The sequence below is a fragment of the Anser anser genome (assembly GCF_964211835.1).
Source record: "Anser anser genome assembly, chromosome: 4".
Taxonomy (NCBI): Eukaryota; Metazoa; Chordata; class Aves; order Anseriformes; family Anatidae; genus Anser; species Anser anser.
The window spans coordinates 16841400-16864643 of record NC_139724.1 but is presented as its reverse complement, the minus strand read 5'-3'; the positions used below and the strand labels follow the sequence as shown (position 1 = coordinate 16864643).

Below are 23244 nucleotides of genomic sequence, written 5' to 3'. Positions count from 1 at the left end.
CGCGGCTCCGCTCGCTGCTGCTCCCCCTACCAAGCCTCCTGCCCGGCACCGCCATCCTGCTCGGCCCCATGCCTGGCGTCCCCCCGGAGCCCCGTCCCCACCACGCTGCGTGTCCCCCCCCAGCGGCACCGAGCGCCCCGGGTCGGCCTCCCAGCACCTCCCGTGACCTCCCCACCTTGGCGCTGACGGGCACCCACGGGGTGCCCCCACCCCGGTGCCCCCTCCATGCCCTGCAGACCTCCCCGTGCCCCCAGCCCACGCGCAGTCTCCCCCCACGGACCCCACGTCCCGCACCCAGCCCGTGCCCTCTGTGGGTGCCCCCGGGGGCCCCCCCAGCACACTGTGAACCCTCTCCCTACCCACCCGTGGGTGCCGCACCTCCTGCCTCCCCAGTGCTCCCCAGCATGGCCCCCCGCCCCCCAGCACCGCATCTCCCCCCCCCCCAGCGCCCCCACCACTGCCTCCCAGCGGAGCCTCTCCTGCCCCCAGTACCACATCTCCCCCCCCAGTAGAGCTTCCCCGGCCCCCCGGCACCACATCTTCCCCCCCAGTGCCCCCAGCAGAGCCTCCCACGACCCCCCAGTGCCCCCCAGCACTGCATTTTCCCCCCCCAGCATCCCCAGTAAAGCTTCCCCTGCCCCCCAGCACCACATTTCCCCCCCTCAGTGCCCACAGGGCTGCCCGCAGTTCTTCCAGTAGAGCCTCTCCTGACCCCCCAGTGCCCCAGAGCACCGCATCTACCCCCAGCGGAGCTTCCCGTGCCCCCCAGCACCACATTTCCCCCCTCCGTGCCCCCAGGGCTGCCCCCGGTACCCCCAGCAGAGCCTCTCCTGACCCCCCAGCACCACGTTTCCCCCCCAGTGCCTCCACTGCTGCCCCCCAGCTCTGCATTTCCCCCCAGCAAAGCCTCTCCTGCCCCCCCCAGTGCCCCCTAGCGCTGCTTTTACCCCACAGTGCTCCCAGCAGAGCCCCCTCCAGGCCCCCAGTTCCCCCCCCGGTACCCCCAATACAGCCCCCCCAGCGCCCCATTTCCCCCCCAATGCCCCCAGTTCGCCCCCCAGCCCCCCCCACGTCTCCCCCCCCACTCACCCCATAGCGCCCATCGCCGCCGCTGCCCTTCAACCGGCGGCCCCGCCGCCCCCCGCCGCGCAGAGCCCGGGGCTGCCGCACCCCCGCCGCCCCGCCCCGCCCCGCCACGGCCCCGCCCGGCGGAGAACGGCGGCGGCGGAGGAGACACAGCGGTGGGCGCCGCCGGCCCGCCCGGCCCCGGGACTACATTACCCACAACGCCCCGCGGCGGCCGCCGCGCCGCGCATGCGCGTCACCTCGGGTAACCTCCGAATGTTCTTGGGGGGGGGACGCGGGGAGGGGGACGCGGAGCGGGGAGCTTCTGTGACGTATGAGGCGCGCGCCGCGGCGTGACGTCAAGTGCGTGAGGCGGCAGTGGTGGGTGGTGGGGCCGGGGGGGGAGGAGCGTAGTCTGCGGGCTGGTTCTCGTCGTGGGGGGTTTTTGGCCTTTTTTGTCCTTTTTTTTTTTTTTAAGTGAAATGCGGGAGAAGTGAGCGCGATGGAGCCGCTGAGCGCCGCCGGGCGGGAGAAGTACCCGCAGTGGATGCGTGCGCCGAGCCAGGCGGGCGGCGCTGAGGTAGGCGGCGCTCGGCGGTGCTGAGCGGGCACCGGGGGTGCTGGGCGAGGCCTCCCTCGGGGTGAGCCTGCCCCGCGGCCCCGGAACTGCGCCGACAGCTGGGAAAGCAACCCGTGGGAGGAAGCAGCAGGCTCCCTTCTGCGGTGTTCCCTCCGTTAGGCCGTAAGAGACAGTTAGCAGCACGGATACCTAAAGAAAAATAGTAAAACTCAGCTTTTTCTGGTTAAACTTCTCCCTCCGTTAACGGGAAGAAGTGTTACCTCGCGTGAGCGTGAAGCCATCGGCGGTATCTCCGTCTGTACGCTCAGGATCTCTCCCTCCCAGGCAGTTTATCGCTTCCCAGCCTGTTTTACAAAGCTCTGTCGCGTAACGGGGCCTCTCAGGGCCAGCACGGCCTCGTTCTCCAGGTGTTGCCGTGTTACCTGCCTTGTCAGCACCGGCATCATTACTTGTATGTTTCTAACCAACCTCAAGGTTATGCAAGCGGGTAAATGTTAACAGATGTCTTACCGCTCCAGTGAGTTTCTTGGGCAGTGACTTTTCATTAACAGGTTTCTGGAAGGGGAAAAAAAGCTTATCTGGAGCCTTCAATGCCACCTTTACCTGTAGACTTAATGTTTTCGTCTGTAAGCCACTGTCCATGAAAGATCCCTCCTTTTAAATACCGCACGTGGTTTTAAATCCGTGGATTTTACTTTGCGCGTGAGGAGCTTCCCAAAGATCCATCAGTGTGAGGTGCACTGAGGTGTGGGACCGAGGCAGTGGGCAGCTGAGCCATGTGGGGTAACCCGCTGCTGCAGCGGCACGCAGCTGCACCGTGCCACAGCTCTCAGCCTGGGCCTTGTTCCTGCGGGCGTCACTGGGCTGCTCTCGGCTTTCCCCAGTTCAGAATTCCTCTGATGCACAGGTTTCTGCTTTAGGCTGACTGTGTGCTGAAATAGAGAAGCTTCCAAGGCATCCTGACCAAATCTGAGTGACTTGGACAAATTGTTGTCAATCGCTTCTTAGACTCTCCTCAAATTTCTGCGGCATGGAAGTGCTGCAGCATTTAAAATAGCATTGAGGGGCTTCTGACACTGTCAAAACCGTATGTTTTCCCTAACCTTGGTATTGAAAGCAGTTGAATCTCTTGGCCTGTGAGAATCCAAAGAAATTAAACTGAGGTGAACATTTAGCCTGCACGCTGTCAGCCTGAGTGCTTGGAGTTTGGCAAAGAGATGGGGGCATGAACCCAAGAACAAAGCAGGGGAACCCACAAAGGAGAGGTATTGCTCTGCTGTTAGCCGAGTGATTTGTGTTTTATGACATCCACTATAATAATAATAAAATAAATACCTAGCCCTGTGTGTGGCGCATGCAAGGCTCTGGTCCTGAGTCCGTTACAGGCTTGCTGGGTTTGGCGTTTGGTGGTGGCGGGGCTGCTGCATCTCTGTGCCAGGGTTACATGTGGCTGGCAACAGAGCCTCTTCCAACTGTTGTTCGGCAGAGGTGCGAGGTGCAGAGGAGCCTCCTGGAGGACGGGCTGCCCTTCCTCGAGTTCTGCGGCTCCATCGTTTACAGCCACGAGGCCAGCGACTGTTCCCTTCTCTCGGAAGATATCAGGTAAGAGCTCTTCCCTGTGTTTCTTTGGAGTGCCCTTTCCTTTCTGGGAAGGCAGCTGCTCTTTTCTGCCTGCTTCTCCTTGCTGGTTGCACGCTTCAGCCTGAAAAAACAACCGGCCTGTTGTACGTGTCCTGCTTATCGGCTGCGAGCACAAAGCTGTAATAAATCAAGTGAATTAAGTTAATTCATAATTGGGAGTGTAGGTTTGGGGAAGGGGGGGAGGTAGTATTTTACGATGCAAATAAATATATTTCCCCCCATTTTTACTTAGCATAGTTCATGTTACTGGGGGGAAGAATTCTGTACAGAACTTTCAGCGTAGCACAAGAAAGAAAGAGCAAGCTTTCAGGGGAATGCAAGCTGTTTTGTCTACTTCTATGTCTGTTTCCCAGGGCTCCCTAAGCTGCCATTTGCATGCAGTAAGATCTGCTAAAAATCTGACTGTTTTGGGGGTATAGCATAGCTTTCTGGAACAGCAGGAATTTCAACTCTTAATATTAAAATGTTTTTTTTTTTGCCTTATGGATGTGAAAGGAAAGATGTGGCTGTGATTCCCTTAGTTGTCCTTATGTGAGATGACTCAAGCCTGATGTTCCAAGTGCTGGTAGAAGAACAGTTAAATGTGAGGAATATTGATATATTTTCAGGCAAACTTTATCATGCGGGGCTGCTGTTGGATTTGATATTGAATGGCCACCGTCATACACTAAAGGAAAGATGGCAAAAATAGCTGTCATACAGCTGTGTGTAACGGAGGAAAAATGTTACTTGTTTCACGTCTCTTCAATGTCAGGTACTGTACTTCCTCTGCTCCTGCCAGGGTATGACCTGTCTTCTGTTTCTTGTGATTTGGTCTGAACTTTAGCCTTGAGCTGCAGCCTATTTCACTCTGATAGTTGGGAAAAAAAATCCATCCGTATTCTTCCCCGTGATGCTTAGGATACAGGTGTTTATTCACTGAGCACTCCCCAGGTATTTAGGGGACCTTAGCCCAAGGTTTGGGTGGTGTTCTAGCACACGGCCCTGTGGCTTCTAAACAGGGCAAGAGAATTTTACCTAAGGATTATTTTTTTGTTCAGGGAAAGAGTTTTAATTCTGTTCTGAAAACTGCTCAGATAATGAGCTTTCTTCTTTTTGGTGCCAAAATAAACACCAAACCTAAATTTAGCTGGCTGTGTCTCATATTGATTTGACTTGAGTAACAAAATCACTCAAAAACGATGGCCATCACGCTTTATTCCTAATTTTGTGCCATTAGTTTTCAGGAAGAATACTGAATACCTGTGTGATGCAGCTGTGTGGAGAGGGGGGACACGTGTTCAACAGCATCTGAATTCATTGTGGATGTGAATAAAAGCTTCCAAATAAGAAAAATAAGAATGGGGGGGAAGGAGGTTGCAATTTTATAACCTTCGGTTTGAATGCTAGATTGAAACTATGCCTGTGAGATGCCTCTGATTTCCCTGGGGTGTGCATGCTGAGGTGTAATAGGGATAATTTAAATGTTGGTGTTCAGTCCTTTGTCATTTATAGCAAATGAGGTGGAAAATTTAATTGCCAGAGGCTATTCAATCCAGGAGGCAGATATTTTCAAGTTCACAAAGGAAGGATTGGAGGAAAGGAAGCCAAGGAAAGAAGAGATGTGAGGAGGAGCTGAAACACTTTCGGTTTTAGGGTGAAGCTGTGTGTTTGCATGTCGATGCCAGACATGGTTGCGTATGTGCTACTGCTAACTACGAGCCTAACAGCAGAAGATGGTGTTTCTGCCTGAATCGTTTTCTAAAGCTTTTGTTTATGCCAAAGGGAGATGCACTTTGAACTGGGTAAGATGTCAGCGCTCTGCCAACAACCACAGCCAATTTTTGCTTATTCTGAATATTTGACTTAAAAAAAAAAAAAAAAAAAAGCCTTGTCCAACTCAACGATTCTGCTGTTTATTACTTCTTTAAAAAAAAAAAACAAAAACTTTTTCCTGCGGGAAAAAGAGAATGAAGAGTTGTTGGGCTGTGTCTAAACACATCCCATAAAGCACAAAGTTTATATATGTATTGATCATGAAGGTTCTTGATAAGTCTCCATTTCTTACCCTTTTTCCTTCCATGGAACGTGTCCTAATTCTCACGTTGTAGCCTCTGGGTAGTCTAGACCTAGACCTCTTTGGTTTATACAGTATTTTTTTCTAGAAATGAGGTGGAAGAAATGGAGCAGAAGTCATCTACTGGGAAGTTCCCACCTTTTCAAGGTTTTCCTTATATTTTTGGGTAGGGGAAATCCCTTGTTCAGTAAGTCAGCTGCATATGTGGTGTGCCTGTGTCCAGCTCAGCTGGATTTATCTCCTCTTCAGAGGAATCTCCCCACATTGTGTTATGTTTGAGGTGAAGTGTTTGTGTCTGTTTGCTCATGTAGCAAACCAGGTAGTAAAGCTGTGTGCCTTACTTGAGCCTGTGAACTTGAAAATACCCTTTTATCTAGCATTGCTGTGCAATCAGCTTGGGCTGAATCAAAATATAATAAGCAAGCATGCACACAGATGCTAAGTAACTTCTTTTACTTACAAGACTGACCTGTCTTGGCTTGGTGAAGGATATGGTTGGTTAATTCTATTTTCCAAGTGCTAGGAAATAAAATCCCGTGGAAAACAGCAAAATAGCACTGCATTTGGTGTGACAAGCATCCAATTCTGAGCATTAAAATATTTTTTTCCTCTGCTAAAGGAGTTGCCTTTTTGTTGTTTGTGGTTTTAGGATCAGTAAGACAAATGGAATAAGGTTGTCTCGTTTTTTTTGACTTAATTTGTTTTCAGATACAGAATGAATTTGCGTAGCAAGTTTTTGAGCTTTTCCGCCAAAAGCACAGGTTTCTGCAGGTGGCCTCTGTACTAGATTTTGTCGTTTCCATTAGACTATCTGGCATCTTTCCGTATCTAGTTTCTCATGTTTGGGCTTAATCTATTTTAGGTTTTCCCAAGGGACTCAAAAGACTGCTCGAAGATGAAACAATTAAAAAGGTTGGCGTAGGAATTGAGGGAGATCAATGGAAGCTGATGAGTGACTTTGAAATCAAGCTGAAGAGCTTTGTGGAGCTGGCTGACGTTGCTAATGAGAAAGTAAAGCTTAAAACCTTTTTGTTGTGGGAGGGAATCTTGTTAATGTGCTGTACAAGAGATTTCCTTGTCTTCACAGGAGTTAACTTCTGATACAAGCCTGTTCTGTAGAATAATGCAGAGAGGTGATGCAGCTTTAAAAAAATAAATAAATAAATCACGTTTCCAGAGAACTCAGTCTGCAGATTTAAGTATTGTATTTCAGTAAGCCAGTATGTTCTTGGTATTTTTCCTCTCTCAGGTCTGTTCACTGTTTGCATTTAAGAGGCACAGCTCTTTAAATCCAGCTGCTGGTGCATTTTTCTTACTTATTAGTGACAGAGATCAGCAGGCTGTGTCAAACTGGGGGTGTGTTGGCGATGGCATACGTGTTCCAGCAGAGGCTGAACCTCTGGAGTACCGCGGAGGTCTGATGCCTGTTCGCAAGGAGGCTTCTGGAAGGAAGCCAGGTCTTCCATGAAGTCCTCCGTCTGGAGGTGGAGCTCCAGAAGTATTTTCCTTTCTGTGCCTCAGAAGCTGGTGCTACCTCAGCTAACCTGGGGGCAGCTTCTGCTGTCTGACAACCCACTGCTCAGAAGCAGTGTTGTGTCTGGCATATCTCACGTTATGCCTTAGCTAGGTGCTGCTTAGGTACCACCTGATGCAGGTAAATCTGCACTCGTGTTGGGGAAGAGGGCGAAAAGTTCATTACCATCCAAATCATCCTGCCACTCTTCTTGCTTTCATAGGCCTCAAAGGTTTTTTTTGTTTCTTTTGTATATACAATGTTTTTCTTCACCTGTAGTCTGCCTCTCCATGACCTTCTATTTGCTTCTGTGCATTTTTTGCATAGTAGGATAACAGCCACAGTCACGGTTTCCTGGTGGAGCATAGATTTATGCCAAGGAATAGTACTTCCACTACCTTTTCTCTGATGCTGTGTATTCAAATCATGGTGGAAGAGAGGGACGTGATGTACCTTCAGCATTCAGGGCAGTGATGCCTTGAGCTTTAGCTCCTTGTGGGCTGGAAGCTATGCAGAGTTAATTGTTTTGCTCAAGCACTAAAAGGAGCTGTTCCTTTCTAGACTTGGAGTTTCCAGAATTCATCCCCACAATTTATTCTCCTCCACCCCCCCCTAGCATCCAGCTCTAGGATATTTTGTTATGAGGATAAGTAATGTGATCTTTGATAGCAGCTTTAAAGTCTTTTGCTGAAGAGAAAACAGTCCAAAAATAAATTTGAAAATGAAGCCTGAGAGAACAAAGAATAGCAGCTTATGTAATGGCACAGTGCAAGGGGGAGAGGAGGGGGAACCTAAAATCAGCACTGGGTAGGCTTTTGGTACCTGGTTGAAGGGGATGAACTGATAATGCCACGCTGCTGCTGGCACTGCTAGGCTCTGCAGGCCGTGTGTTTTGGCAGGGCTCTCAGTTAGCATAGCACAAGGCTGTGCCTGCAAGTCCTGGCTCCTTGGAGTCAGAAGGAAAGCTTCCCAAACTCTCAGAGCCCAGTGAGGCAATGGGATGTAGCAGCTGTGACTGACACCTAACATTATGAAAGCAATTGGAAACAGCAGCGTGGCTGGCTGGTTTCTGGAGCCTTCCGGGAACCGCTTCACAGTGCAGTGAATAATGGGTAGCATGGTATATAACTGCTCTTTGGCTTGCACTTGGTTTCTCAGGCTTGCAAAAGATGACAAAACAGTTACAGGCTGACCTTGATACTCCCATGTTTCCATTAAATACATCCTTGTCGCTATTATTTGCAGTATCAAAATATTGTTGCCAAAATCCTGGAGAAGAGCGGGGCTGACAACTAAGTCTCTGGCTCTTGTTTGCTCAGCCTGGTGACTGTGTTGTACAAGTTTCTCTTTTTTTTCCCGTAACGTGACAACACTGCCTCACAGTGCGTGGACTCACCTGGTCCTAATGTCTTCCCAGCTTGACAATGTAGGGATGTCCTACAACAGTACAGTTTTAGGGAAGGAGGAAAGTAGATGTTTCCGATGACCAAGTTATCTTTTAATATGGTGACAGCAGAATTAGGCCTGAGGAACAATCGCTGCTTTGAGGAAGATAGTTTATTCTACCTAATCCAGATCTCTGCTTCTAATGAAGTATTAAGTACACTTTGCTGTTTCTGCAAATGCATTTTGACAAGTGCAGTTGCTTTCTCCTTTAAACGAGTCTTTTATTTTTTTTCCAGCTGAAGTGTAAGGAAATATGGAGCCTAAATGGTCTGGTAAAACACCTTTTTGGGAAGCAGCTTCTGAAAGATAAGACTGTCCGCTGCAGCAACTGGGAAAAGTTTCCGCTCAATGAGGAGCAGAAATTGTATGCAGCCACAGATGCTTATGTATGTACAAGAAAAGATCTATAAATACCTCTTCTAACATGCTGTTTGTTTTTAGCACCCTTCTGCTACAGAACTTGGTCAGCATTGGAAGACTCCCTGGTCCAATGTGGATATGGGGTGTTTCAAGGTGGAAATACCGCCACGTTGTTTACTCTCCTATTCTTTGCCCGTTTTAAATTGCTTTTTAAACTGCAGTGTTCATCCAGCACTGTCATGCCATCTTCTCTGCTGAAAGTGGTGCTGCTTGTACCTGACTCAGCATCGAGACAGGCTACTGAGATCACTCAAAAAGCATGCTGCATTGGATGTTTCATGTAGAAAATTGAATGTAGACAGAGAAAAGAAACCCAATTCCACAGCATCCTTGAACCTCCTGTGAGGTCTTCACCTCTTACTGTTTTATGATGTTGCAAAATCTGCCTTTTCGTTGAAGCCTGTTGCTGAAGCAGTTCTGGAGGCTCTGCCGTGCTTTCAATATGCCAAGTACTATGGGCATCGAGAAGTATGCCAGAGGAATCTCTATCCGTTTGGACTGACTTCAAGCTGTCACCTCAGGAAAGTAAATTTTGATGGAGCAATCATGTGAATTTTATCTTCATCTGTGTGAAGTCTTTCAGAGTGACTGTCCCATGTGTGGCACAGTTGATATGTAGTTATTAAGCACAATAACTACTTATGGAAGTGAACCGTGGGTAATTTTTCCTGGGTTCCCTGGTCTGCAGGTATTTGCTGTAGCTTGTTAGTGTTTTCAATTGATTTTTTTCTTTTTTGTTGGGAGCTTTCTAGTCATCTTTGCTGAGCTGCTTATTGAGCAAAATCCAGGTTCCTCAGCTCCTGCAAAATACGATACGTGAGATAAAGTTAATAAGCAGCTTTGAAGAAGTATAACCTTCTCCAGTAGCTAATGCAACTTGGTTCTGCTGTATATCAATTATTGTAGCTCTGCAGAAGTCTGTTTTTTCACCATTTTGAAAGGAGAGAGCTTTTCCCTTGGTTGTGCATTCTGACTCAGCCATGTGCAACTGGGTGTTACCTGCTTCCTGGGAGAAGATTGTTCTTTGTGCTGGTGCTTGAACATTGCACTTCATCTCTTCACCCCTTAGGATTTTATTTCTGTGATTAGGTTGGATAGAGGAAGGGAAGCAGGACAGCGTTCACTGTTTTCTGACTTAGAAACATTGTGTATTTTCTAGTTAATTATTAAGTTTTCTAGTTAATTATTAGGCTGTGGAGGGTTTAGCTCCTGTGGAGATGTGGAACTCAAAACAATAAGGAAAGGGGTTCTATTTTTGGTCCTCAGAGCTGCCTGGTGCGGCAGCTGTAACCAGCATTTTCTAGGCAAAGCCTCTTCCTTGCTGTGCTGTCTTCACCTGGCCTGCCTTTTGGAGCATCACGGCGAAACACGAGGGAGTAACTTGTTTCTTTCTCTTTCTTCTTTAAGATGCCTTGATTAACATATGCAGCCTAATTAGCACATTGCTGGCTTTAGGCTGCATTCTCCTGTTAGAACTTCTTACTCACATCAAGGGAAATATAAAGCACGCAGGATCTTAGTAGATTCATAACCATTCTCTTGGAGCATTACATAAAATCTGAATGAGGTGGAGCAGATGGTGAGACTGGGAATGATGTACTTAGAGCTTTCTATCTGCAGCTAACTTTATAGGATAACTACACTGGGACCTAGTCACAAGTGTCCACTCTGATGTAGACCAAAGTCAGGACTCTGCCTTTTGTGAAACATCCTGTAAACTGTAACGTGGTTGTGATTAACAAGGCAGTAAGGCAGACCATTGACTGTTGTATGACATGGCCTGAGAACGCAGAATTTACGATGCTTGCAATGAATTAATGCCATGGCTTGCCAAACTAATTCTTGGCAATTTTGTTTAGATAAAATGTGGTTTAAAACGTGGTTTCTCTGTGGAGTACTAAGTATTAATCTTTTTCCCTTTCCTTTGCAGGCTGGCTTCATCATTTATCAAAAACTGAAAAATATGAATAGCAACGACAGGAAGTTATTTGGGGAAAGAAGAGGTAAATTACATGTTTGAGCATAAAGAATGTATTCAATTTCCCAATGGCTTTTTTTAATAGTATTTTAGTGTCACAATTTTCTGGCTTCTTGGAGGTTAGAGACAGCTTCCAGAGAGTGCAGACTGTAAAGGTTCTTAGGTGACCTGTGTTACCATACTCGTACTATTCCACGCTGACGTGGGAGTGCAGCCTGGGTATGTCATTTGTTTCTGCAGTACGAGGAGATGCTAAGAATTCCTGCTGTCATTCCAGTTTGGTTTTGGAAACACTTCAGTGAGTTACTGTCAATTCTGCTGACCCACGGAGGAAAATCTAATTTAAGAAGAAAAAAGACCACAAAATAAATACATGTTATTAAGTAGCGCTTTTCTTGATGCATATAAATAGGGCCCATTTTTTTTCAGAACAACTCAGCTCTATTTACTTGATCAGAAAAGTGATTCTAAAATCTTGGTTTTCCTTCAGTTATGTGATTCATAAGGAAGACTGAATATTGCATATAGTTTATGGCTTAAAAAAGGAAAAAATTGTTTCCGTATTGTACTGGCTGAGTTCTTGTCTCTCAAAGACAGCAGTACTACCCCTTTTATTATGAGGTGCAATTTTTGGCTTTGGTTTAGTCAGTACGTCGGTGTTAGCAGCTTTAGTGGGACTGATATCTGAAACTTATGGGAGAAACTTTTACATGAGAAAAGGGCCCAGGAGTGACGTTATACTAAACATCTGGATTCTTTTGTTACTGATATGGCTACAGTCCTAAAATGCGCACGACTCGCTCATGCGAAGGAAATAGCTATCTGTTTCACACAGCTGCATTGCTTTTGTGAAAGCAAAAGTGAACAAAAGCCCACAGGTGAACAACAACAACACCAAACAAATTTATTTGTGAGTCTCTGCTGATTTATGTGAGTAATGGTCTCTGACACGATGTGACTCAGCTGCTCCCAGCTGCCTGATATTGAAGGGCTGGTTGGGAGAGAAGGGGAGACTCGTGCACTCTGTGGTGTGAAGAGTAGTGGCCCAGGACTGTAGGGCTGGTACTGTGTTAACGTCTGTGCAAAACAAGTCGAGTTTCTTCATTTGAGAAGCTGTTAAAAGCTAGACTGTTACCTTATGTTAGCAGTCGTGAAGGTTGTTCACGCAGTCCAATCATTAAATTCCTGTCAGTAGGACAGTAGTTTCCAGCTGTGCCAAAGATGCATATTGAATAATTTGAACTCTGTCTTAAAAACACACCTAGTAGCCCTGTGCGTTTCTGTGTACGCTGGCAGTCAGTAAGCAGAGCGTGTCTGTGCATCCAGGGTTTGGCTGGGGATGGAGAGATGAGACTGAAGGTCTTCAACCAACCAACCAAAAAACCACCACAGTGAGTCACCTGCAGATGACGAATGTGGAACGCTGAGTTACAGTTCCTTACAACTCCAAAAGCCAGGAGGTTTCAGGTGAAAGTGCAGTTCAAGCGGGAGGAGTGTATCTCACAGGCATACACCGTGCTGTGTAAGCTGCGAAAGCGAAGGGTACAAGCAGATTCAGGAAGCAACTAGATAGGTCACGGAAGAAAGTTCAGACAGACTGCTTCTTCCCCAGCATACCCTCCGGCTTCCAGAAAGCAGCAGCTGAGTGGGATGGAGCCTGAACGGTGATCGATTTATACCAGTCCTGCTACGTGTCCTCTTCCCATCAGCATGTGTAGCAGGCTGTTGGAAGGGGTGTGCTGCTGAAGGACGTGGAAGCTTTGGCATGCCTCACTATACTACACTTTTAAGCACAGGAGAAGGCTGTCTTATCAGCTTCTGGAAGTACAAACGAGTTTGAGTACCTGTGTGTAGCTGTTAAACCTGAATGACTGTGGAGTAACTGTGGTGGCGCTTCCTGTAGGTAACGTGTCAGATGATGTGAAGGAGCACCTGGCCTCACTAGCTGAAGAGATGGTGTACCTGGCTTCTCGGATCCCTGACTCATCCGGACAACCTGGAAGCTTGCAGAGGTTAGGCTTCTGTCACCCTGACAGGTGTTTTGGTCTTGTATGCTGAGGTTCAGTACAACAAAATTTGTTGGCAGCTGTCGTTGTTACCTTTGCATCCTTTTTCAAGAAAACGCACAGCACAGTTCACTTGGTGGGAACCCTTACCTTTACATATAGATACAGCAGAACACAGATACTCGCTGATGTTTATTGCAATGGATTTGACATTGAACTTTGCTAATATGTTTGTTTTCTTGCTTTTAAATGCACAGCAAGACATTTTTAATAGAAACTACAGAAAAACAGAAACTGACTAATTATAAGTCTGGAGCCTTACTGCATGGCGATACTACAAGCACTGTGTGTAGAGAATCTTGTAGGCTTTCGTCTGTGTAAAGAAATTGAATCTTTCCTCTGAAAGTGGGATACCAGTTGCAGTTGTATGATGAGCTTTTGTAAGCGAAGTTTTGGACATAATTTACCTGGAGAAACAGAATACTTTAGAATCTTCAGTTTTATTTGGTGGCTAGCATGTATTTTACCATTTACCATTATCTTTACCATTTTGGCTTAACTTTCTTATTTTAACTTCCAGGGCTGCGGAAATACTAGCTGACATTTCAGAGAATGTAAAAGCCTTAAGAAGCACTCTGCTTGCTGCTTCATGTTTCCCTTCTGTACTGGAGAGGAGCTGTGGTGAAGCTCCAACAAAACTTGAAGTGGAAGCAACAAGCGTTGGAGCACAAAAAGTTGAAATGCCTGAACTTGCTAAAAAACTTGAAGGTGACATCAACATCTGCTCTGATGCTACGCTAGCTGGCCTCTGGGAGGGAGATGTTGATGAAGGAGAAGCAGAGAGAGGTAATGCTGCTGTGGGAGATGGGGAGGAAGCAGCTGGCTCTAAGGGCAGAGCAGACAGAAATGACTTCATGTCGCTAGACATTACTGAGCAAGAACTTCAGATGTTGGAACATCAGGCTGCAGAAGAATATCTCAACAAAGCCGTGCCTGAGGTAATGAGAGAGGACCTTGTTAATCATGGACACTCACCAGAGGAAATGATCTCACTCTTCCTTTCCCACAAGACTTTTAAAAGTTGTTGCTGAGAGAAGATTAAGGTGGGCTAGTGGAAGGAAAATGTTTGTGGAGGTAGTCAAGCATCGAGCTGCCCTTTAGGCATGCAGTTGGGAGGATTAGCGCTGAATACAGGAACTCTAGATGTTCTGATTAGCTTTCCTCTTGCTGGTGCTAGTAAATTATGATACGAAGTTCCTGCTGCACGGGGACAAGTTCTGCACTCCAACATCCCCACCTTGGTCATAAATAAAAAGCAGATCTTTAAGGGCTCTTTAAATGGCAGTCTTTCTAGTGACTGCTTAATGTGGATCGATGCCTCTTAATCTGATTATAATCTCTTTATGTTCCCAGTGTTTCCCACATCTGGTGATACTTCTGTTGTTTTTATCTCTTACTACAGGGCCTTGTTGTGTTCTAACACTTTTTGCAGACGTGCTTTATATAGACTGGGCTTCAGAGCTAAATATCGAGCTTATTTATTTTGTTAGTAAGAGGTAACAGCATACAGAGGAAGCTTGTAGTGTGTACAGAAGGTTGAGAAGATGTAGGTGAAAATAGCAATAACTTTGCTGATGGGGAAAAAAAAATACATGTGTTTTTTTCTTAGGAGGAATGTGCCACAGATAACAAACATAATATTTCCTGTGTCATTGAAAGCGATGAAGAACTGGAAATGGAGATGCTTAAGGTGAGTGCCTCAGTGTTTTGGGTTTTCCTCTTTCTTTTGTAATGATGATACTGTGTCAGTTCATGGTGGAACATGGCATCATTGAGGCGAGGGAACGAAGCAAATAGATACTGCTCAAAAAATGTGGACAGAAGAATGTGTGGATACCTGAAGAATTCAGTTTACCAGTGTAGGATCTCAGTATCCTATATATCCTGCCACAACTTTGCTGTACCAGCTTCAACTTGACCCAACTGTTTCCCACACCTTTGTAGATCATCATTCATCAGCTGATTTGCTGTCATGCATTCAAACCCTTGTCCAAGAGGCTGAGCTGAGAGAGCAGTTTGTGCTCTACAGATGCTGCTAATCTGGGCAGTAGGTCAAACAGGCTGCTTCATCTCTGTATGCTTTTCCGGCCTCTTAAGTGTTTTATTTGTGTAACATTTTTTTCCTAAGATGATGATTTAGGTATTTTGTCTCTTTCTTTACCTTGTTTCTTGTCCTGAGCCCACAGAGTTCATGTATTTCAAGTGAATTGATGGGTTTCATTAGAGCAGTCACGGGTGTTCATGTACTTACACACATGCGAAATAAAAAGCAAGATTCAAAGATCTGGGGACAAAAATTATGAATTTTCTTGTAGAGAAGGACTGAGTCTTTTAGGGAAGGACTGAGCCTCTTTTACATGGATCTGTGCTGCATGTCTATCTTCTGTGCTGTAATTAGATTACAGTTCATGTACCCCTATGTCGTATTACCTCAGGCATGCATTGTGTCTACCCTTTCGTGTACTGAATTAACTTTTTCTTCTGAATTCTCAGTCTTTAGAAGATGTAGACAGTTCTAAAGGGATTTTGACTGAAAGTGAGTCCAGTAAAGCAAGGAAAACTCCAGATGACACAGAATGGAACATTGCACCAGATGGAGATGGAGATGAAGATGAAGGCATTGAAGAAGAGGAGGAGGAATGTTGGGGTATGTTTTAAATCACAGTGCAGGATTGGGGGGGGGGGGGAAATCACTATAGAGTCAGGTGTGTAAGCACTGATATTTTGTGCTTGATTTCTTGAAACAGAAAGTAAAAGCTGATCTGGATTATTAAAGGAGTACTTAATGATGTTTCAAGATGAAAACTTAAAGGCATCCCTGTCGAAGCATAGATTTCTGCCATGATTGTAGGCTGTCTCTTCATCTCTCTAAACAATTGCCTGACATCCTGTTAGAGGGGATGCGTACCTGCCCAGCAACCAAAAACGAGGTGGAAGCGTAATGCCTTCTACTGCTGAATATTACCCATAAAGTTCGATGGACATTTTGAGCATGTTTCTTCTGAGTTTGCTGTAAGATCAGGTTCCTCCCCATCTGACATCTTCAGACTGTGACTCTGTTAGCAAATTGCAGCATTAGGGGTTAAATAACATGACTTCAGTGAGGTCTTAAAAGGGATGCCAAGTAAAACATCTCTATTACATCTTCTGAACAAGTTCTGAGTAATGTAGCTATGCCTTACAGTGTCTATTGTTTTATTATCTCATTAATAAAGCCATATGCTCTCCTTCATGCAGGGTCTCCAAGCAGTCTGTTTGTTTCTCTTTCAATCCTTAATTTTAGCCCAAAAATATCTTCAAACTTGCTATCTCTTTCTACTGGCATTTTCCAAATCTTAGGCCCTGGGCTCGCTAGCTGTCACTGTCTGTCAAGACAAAGCTTTGTCTCTTTAACAGATGATCACATACAAGTCTTTGTTTCTCTCACTAAAGATCCGTTGCTGCCAGTACCTAGTGAAATCCAGGTCACATGTCTGAAGACTTATTTTGGGCATTCTTCTTTTAAACCGTAAGTATGTTTTCAATTTGCTTTCTTTCCTCTCTTTCAATTCAGAATAGCTTTTATTACTACTTTAAGAACCACTAACAAACTTGGACCTGTGCAAAATTCCTAAGAAAAGCAGCATTTGCCACAGTGAAATACCAAAATAAGCTCATGGAGTGCTAACTGCAGTCCTGTACTTTCACAATAGGGGATGAGTTCCTTGACTATGCTGTTGGCAAACCTCTTGTGATCTAATGTTTTTGTACCAGGTCTAGCTCAGGTATTTCAAAGAACACTGTAAACTTGCACAGATGTTGTTCTCTGTATGATAAACACGCTAAGGAAGTTTATCTTTGGTGCATAGCTCTAGTTAAGGAGGGACGGGCTTCTGGCTGTCTCTGGACTATCTAGTGGAACATAATATTGTTGCAGCGTGTGCTTATTGACTCCAGCATTGCTGTTCTTGTTATGAAGGAGAACGGAATGAAACCCACCTGAATGACTTGCAGTGGAATGCTTTCTGTGCACGGCATAGTCTGAGAGCGATACTCGGGCTTTAAAAGGTGGAAAAAAAATACAACTCAAACTTTTACTCATAGTATTTAGTAAACTCTTCAAAATCATGAAGGAGGGGATTTTTTTTTTTATTTCACTGCGTTTTATGTATACCTGTGAGGCCATAAAAGGATCAAAACTGTTTGGCACCATTGAAGTCCTGTTCAGAATCCTTTTTATCAAAAATGACTAGTTTTCATAGTGTATGTGGATCAGTTACTAGCGTATGGGAGACATAGTTTGTTTTGTAATCTCTGAATTGAAGCACCAAATGCTGATTGCCCAAGTCTTATAAGAGATCCCTATTGTAACACTGGTGGAACCACCTGCGGTAAACACTGGTTGCAGCATGCAAAGAGAAAACTATCAGGCAGCTAAAAGGGTTTCTTCAACACAATTTACATGTAATGTGTGGTGGCAAAAATAAAATACTATTCTTCCATTAATTCAAAGGGTCCAGTGGAAAGTGATCAGTTCTGTTTTGGAAGACAAAAGAGATAATCTTGTTGTAATGGCAACTGGTAAGTTACTTTTACGTCCTAAAAAGCAGTGAGAAATCTTTCTCTTTTAGGGGAGAATAGGACCTTGGAACTTGGGGACTGTCCATGTGGCTCTTAGGAGCAGAATGCGTAGGACTCACCTTTTCTGTGTGAGACTGCAAACCTTGGCCAGCTGTGCTGGCTGCTTGTATTTTTCTAGGTTTTTTCCCCACTGACCTTGAAGTAGGGAGGGATGCTGAATGGATGCCAACAATATATGTCTTGCATCTTTGTTCATCTGCTAATGGGGCAAACATCAGCTTCCTTTTTAGGGCTCAGGAAGGTGTTAGAGTTGTCTTATACTTTCTATGCTGCTATACAATATAGCTATACATTGTTTCACTTCTGCCTGTGTTTTTCTTTTTTCTTCAAGGATATGGGAAAAGTTTGTGCTACCAGTTTCCTCCTGTTTACACTGGATGTACTGGAATAGTCATCTGTCCTCTTATTTCCTTGATGGAAGACCAGGTACTGCAGCTGACGTAAGTAACTCAGTAGTAACAGGCTGCTGCTGTATTTTCTGTGGAAACCAGTGGATTCTGCTCGTGGCATTTCTTAGTGTTTAATGCTGCAGCTTTGTACAGCGAGCTGTTTGTGTGTCAGCTGTGAAACGTACGTTTCTCCAGAAGTGCATGTAAACTAAATTGTTTGATTCAGTGATCTAAAGATCACTGGATTTGGTGACTACAGGAATTGTAGGCTGAATTTGCAAAGGACCTGTGCTGGTGGGTGGTTTCTGAAGGTAGATCCTTCTCAATTATTTCTGGATTCAGAGGTTCTGTTCATGCAGAACAAAATGGATGGAGGAACTTCACATGTTATCTGAGCCCGTGAGAGCTCTGTCAAAATTTCATAGGGCTGCCTTTGGGTCCAGACAGTAAGATCTGAACAATACAGAGCTGGAAGATGAAGGTTGTTCAGATCAAGGTTATAGCACAGATTTCTAAGATGGATGGTGAAATAGGTCTAACACCTGTTGTCTTCGCTTCTAAATCCTGCCGCAGACCTTTTAAGTAGGCGACACTGAGTCACTCTTACATGAGCAGTTATAGGTGTGGTCAAAATCTTTGATTTTAATACCTGCTTTTTGTACTTATTTTCTGTTATAACAGCTATTCACTGTTGATATCTTTAGTTTAGCTACTGCCTGGGAGAGTTTGTTGGAATCACGCTGAGTTATCTAGTTCATTCCTGCCTTGTCACCCTTAGAAAGGGCATGTCTTTTGTGACAGAGGGGATATGAAGATTTTGGAGAAAGGAACATCAATTACGTGTGGTATTTTCTGCTGCAAATTCTGGCTTTGTGCAAATGAATAGCTGGAGAGCCTCAGCTGGCTGTATAGCCAGCTCCTGGACTAAGTATTAATCAGCAGGGTGTCTATATGTATTCAGCCACTTCTTTGGCTTTTGTACTGTTTTCCTCAGTGTAAAGAGTTTATTCACTACCTTCTCAGTAGGTCATTGATTTTTTGAAGGCTGAAGAGACTGAATTTCTGCAGCCTAATGCAATTCAGTGATTTGGCTGTCAGTCTGGGCGCAGTTCTACCGGGGACTGAAGAATGAGTGGGGGTAAAAAAGCTATCAAAACATACTGCTGTATTAAAATGCAGCAAATCACCAAGTTAAGGAGACAGGGGTTGCATTGTCCTGGAAGAGGTCAAATATAAATTAGCTGAGTTGGTAAGCACCATTATTGAATCCACCACTAAAAAGCAGTCACCTGATTGAAAACTAGCAGATGTAGCACCAGTAGCCTAGGAGAGATCATGGGGTGGGGCAAAAAATTGGAAGCTAGTAAGCTTATATCTAAGTGTGGTCAACTGCATAAGGTAATAAGAAAATGTACCTGCTATATTTTGTTCTTTTGGATGCTTTATTAGGAAACTTATGTGAAAGCAAATGTTTTTAATATGATTGCACTAATGAAGTCTGTGTCTAGAGGGGACAACTGGACAGGGAGTGGACAAGGACGTGGGTTGCAGGAATAGTGACTGATCGCTACTGTTTTTTGGAAAGCTTTTCCCATAAAGGGCCTTGGAAGAAAGTAGTCTCTGACCCCACAGCCTGAGCTTCCTTTACCAAGTGCTGGCATAGGCTGAAAACTGAGGTGGAATGTATTCATGAGTAAATCGATACGTGACTGTGCTTTTTTACTGCAGAATGTCAGGGATTCCAGCTTGCTTGCTTGGTTCGGCTCAGTCGAAAAACATCAGAGACGGCATCAAAGCGTAAGTCCTGTTTATGCTGTTTGGGACTGCAGGCCCTAATGCAGCTGTATTTGAGAGAGGTGGATCTGTCATCTTAGAAACTCTTGGTCCTGGCTCAGGCCTTGAACCTGGCAGTCAGCAATAGTGCTTGCGTTCACCCACAATGAGTGTTTGGGAGGCATAGAGCCACCCTCCTGTGCCCTCTGCATGGGGAGGGCAGGTTATTGGTTCAGCTTTGTGCTATGGTTTGTACAGGAATCACAGGTCTTAAACCTGTATTTGTCACAGAGTCAACACAGCAGCCCTTTCCAGTCCTAAAGGCTGGTAAATCTCTCTCCTGGCATACTATTTTCTGCTTTGCTTTCCTACTGATCTGGAATGCTTTACACTATCTTCATTTCCTTCCTTCTGTTGCCCACGCAGAAGTCTGTCTGGGTTCTCATTTACATGTAGACAGTCATGATTTCATCTTGTTTGGTTGGGTTGTCTGGGGGCTCTCCTTCTGTAACAGTGTATTTTCTTGGTGTTGCAGGGGTCAATACAGAGTCATATACATGACACCTGAGTTCTGCTCAGGGAATTTAGAGCTACTTCAGGATCTTGACCAAGCTATTGGTAAGTTGGGGATGAGGTTGAGGATGAGGTGGCAGGCAGCTTCATTTCATGATTAACTTTTTTAATGGTGTGACAACTTTATGCCTGTTCCTCGCCACTAGTCAGCTTGGAGGCTAGTGTATTGGCTGCCAAAAGGCAATGTCAGAAGATCCTTTATAATATCTTAATTTATCAGATTTTCTCAAAATACGGCAATAAATTCTGTTTCGAAACACTATGTTGCATGAAACACTATATTGCATCTTGGTCAGTTTTCTCGAACAGAATGTTGCAGCTCATGCATATCATAACAGCAGGGTAAATCCTAGGTACATAACACAGAAAAAAAAAATCTTTGTTTAAGGAATTGAGTTTGTAGAGCTGCAGACAAGCAATACTGTTTAGGAAGATGGTGAACAATCTGAATGTCTGGAGTCCTGGGAAGCTGTATGCTTGGCCTTTCTGACACCAGGGCACTTTGAACATGTCGATTAGAATGCAGTATCTGGACTCAGGTAAAGGAGTTTTTTGATTTGGAAACGGCAAGGGTATTTTCCAGGCACATCTTTGACACTTCTCATCTTGTATTTTTCTGAACTTATATTTATTTCCTCAATACAGTCCTGAGATTCTCAGGCTTTGTTTTACAATCCAGGAAACTGGTGACATCTGTAAACAGCGTTTTTGACAAGTAGTAAGGCAGTTTGGAAAGGGGAGTAAAAAAGGGCATAACCATCAGTAATAGCTTAAGAATTTACCCCCTTGTAGGAGATGTGTTGGAGACTTGAAGCTTGGATAAGGAAGGAGAAGCGTGTGGGGGGGAATCTGTTAGAGCTGTTTCATCTACTTTGTACAAAAAGCAAGCCTATATAAAAATTGGTTTGGCGAGTCCTTACAGCAGAAGACATCCCAGAAACAAGAATGAAAGCACACCGGTGCTTTTTGAGGAAATTGAACAGAATATGGTGTTAGTATTTTGTAACTTCCCATGTTGGTTTATTTGCCATGTAAGTATTGCGTCCATGCTGTGGTTCTGTCCCCACCAGGTATTGCCCTTATAGCTGTTGACGAAGCTCACTGCATTTCTGAATGGGGCCACGACTTCAGAAATTCCTTCAGAACCTTAGGCTCACTAAAGAAGGCTCTGCCAACGGTAAGGTTTTCAGAGGTGCTTAATTACAACTTAATTTCACACAGTAGCTTGACATTTCATCGCTTGATGTTACTCTTTGGGAGTACTTACCGTGCTGTTTTTGGGAGCTTGTGCAAGTCCTTGCTAGTGAATGAACTTCATTGTGGTTTTGATCTTTTTTCCAAATCTTTAAAGAGAGGATATTCCGAACCTGGACTGCCAAAACTTCTGAAAAATAATTACTTTTGTTGGATCCCTGTGTGCTGAAAGGTGTCGATCCTAAGCTCCTGGTTTACTTGCAAGGTCAAACAGTTATAACTTCCAAATGCATTCCGGAAGCATTTATTGCATAAACTCCAAAACTTAGACCTGAACTTCAGATCCTATTCTTGAAAATTTTCCCTACGTGTTCCCTAACCTTAGCCAACCACATCAGAAAATAGCTGCAGACTCACAAAGATGCAACTAAAGACAGGAATTAAGAAGTCTCTGTACATTAAATGTTCTGTCGATGGTCTACACTGTTAAGGAGGGTAGACAGAGCTCCAGGAGGCTAAATATTAACTGCTTTCCAAATAGCTGAGCTGATCCAATGAACATAATCAGACTAAAGTGCCTGTTTACATGCTAATCAGTTTTGACTTGTGATCTTAAATCATTGAGAGGTATTGGACTTCTGTTGTCTTTTTATTTCAGGTTCCCATTGTTGCTTTAACTGCCACTGCAAGTCCCTCAATTAGAGAAGACATAGTGAATTGCCTGAACCTGAAGAATCCCCTGGTCACATGTACAAGCTTTGACAGACCGAACCTGTACTTAGAAGTTGGACGACAGAGTGGAAATATCCTTAGGGATTTGAAGCAGTTCCTTACTAGGAAAGGAAGGTAAGGATTTAAGCCTGTTTTGTGTTGTTCTGTCAGATATAAATCTATTAAGTACTAAGGTATCAGTAGGGTGTACAAAAAAACTGGTACCAGTCTTCAAATGATCTGGTGAGGAAGTGTCTGGGCTCTCTCCCTAGCTTGTCTGATATCACGCTAGTCATTCATCACGTTCTCCCCCTTGTCCCTCATCTTCCTTCCCTAGTTTAAAAAAGGTTTGAGGCAAAGAATGGTGGTGTCCCACTGTTTGCATGTTGCTGACTGTAGGATTTTTGACTGTAGGATTTTCAAGATCGTTTTATGCTCAGGAGACCTGCCAGCACACTAGCGCAGTTAGAATGAGAGTGGTATATTAGCTGGTGGTTTCCTACCTAAACAACAGTGTCCATAATACGTGAGTTGATAACTAATATAAAATAAGATTTTTGTGGTATTTTTTTCTGAGGAGGCTAATCTAGCAGAAGAAGAATTGCAGTCTTTCTCTGTTAGCAGACCCACCAGTATACCCACAAGAGTGGGTTTCCTGCCACTTCCGTCTCCTTGTCACAAGTTACAATGTCTGATTCTACAACAATATAAATAAATCTCATAGCTCATTTGTATGTTGTTATATAAATGTAGACCCTTTAAGTAGCATCTGTAGAAGTTCGTTTCCCGATGACTTTTGGGAACCTGGAAGGCCTTATGCTGCTACTTCTCCAGCACAGACCAAAATAATCTCTTTTGCAAAAGACACAAGACTTCCAAGTCTGCTTTTCCAAAGGACAGACAACTTGAAGTACTGCGTTTTTGTAAAAGGGGCGAAATGCCTCCTCTTTCTTGCTTTGCAAAGAGCTCATTGGCAAACTCTTCGCGTGCTGTGAAGTCTGGAGATCAGTCTCAAGCACAGAAAGCTGTGTGCAGCCTAGGAGCACAAATATGTTTGATACAATGGCTCTGTGGGAAGATGCTAAGCTGGCTTTAATCTGCGTTACTTCAGTATATAGTGATGACATTTCGTTCTAATTGTGATATTATCTCTGCATAACAACGTATAATCTGATCTGTTTAAATCTTCAGAATGATGAATTGCTGCAGAAAGCTACGT

The 23244-nt window shown here is 44.7% G+C and overlaps 2 protein-coding genes across 15 annotated transcripts in view; one reads left to right on the top strand and one right to left on the bottom strand.

Annotated features, from left to right (window-relative positions):
* PURG (purine rich element binding protein G) overlaps positions 1–1263 on the bottom strand; it is a 29062-nt gene extending 27799 nt beyond the window's left edge. For 2 of the 4 annotated variants that reach the window (XR_014583198.1, XM_083833165.1), the window contains exon 1: positions 1090–1263. The gene's annotated coding sequence lies outside the window, so the exon portion shown is untranslated. The remainder of the gene's footprint in view (positions 1–1089) is intronic. The other 2 variants (XM_083833166.1, XM_083833164.1) reach the window with 2 other exon arrangements.
* Positions 1264–1439: 176 nt separating this feature from the next.
* Positions 1440–23244, top strand: part of WRN (WRN RecQ like helicase) — a 42743-nt gene continuing 20938 nt past the window's right edge. For 4 of the 11 annotated variants that reach the window (XM_083833107.1, XM_083833108.1, XM_083833112.1 and 1 more), the window contains exons 1-18: positions 1440–1645; positions 3132–3247; positions 3895–4040; positions 6205–6353; positions 8538–8687; positions 9121–9246; positions 10652–10724; positions 12603–12711; positions 13286–13703; positions 14375–14455; positions 15259–15412; positions 16198–16273; positions 17258–17325; positions 17717–17825; positions 19503–19571; positions 20083–20165; positions 21191–21297; positions 21973–22160. In XM_083833107.1, coding sequence (XP_083689233.1) covers positions 1568–1645; positions 3132–3247; positions 3895–4040; positions 6205–6353; positions 8538–8687; positions 9121–9246; positions 10652–10724; positions 12603–12711; positions 13286–13703; positions 14375–14455; positions 15259–15412; positions 16198–16273; positions 17258–17325; positions 17717–17825; positions 19503–19571; positions 20083–20165; positions 21191–21297; positions 21973–22160 — 2300 coding nt within the window. In that variant the 5' untranslated portion in view covers positions 1440–1567. The other 7 variants (XM_083833110.1, XM_083833111.1, XM_083833109.1 and 4 more) reach the window with 5 other exon arrangements.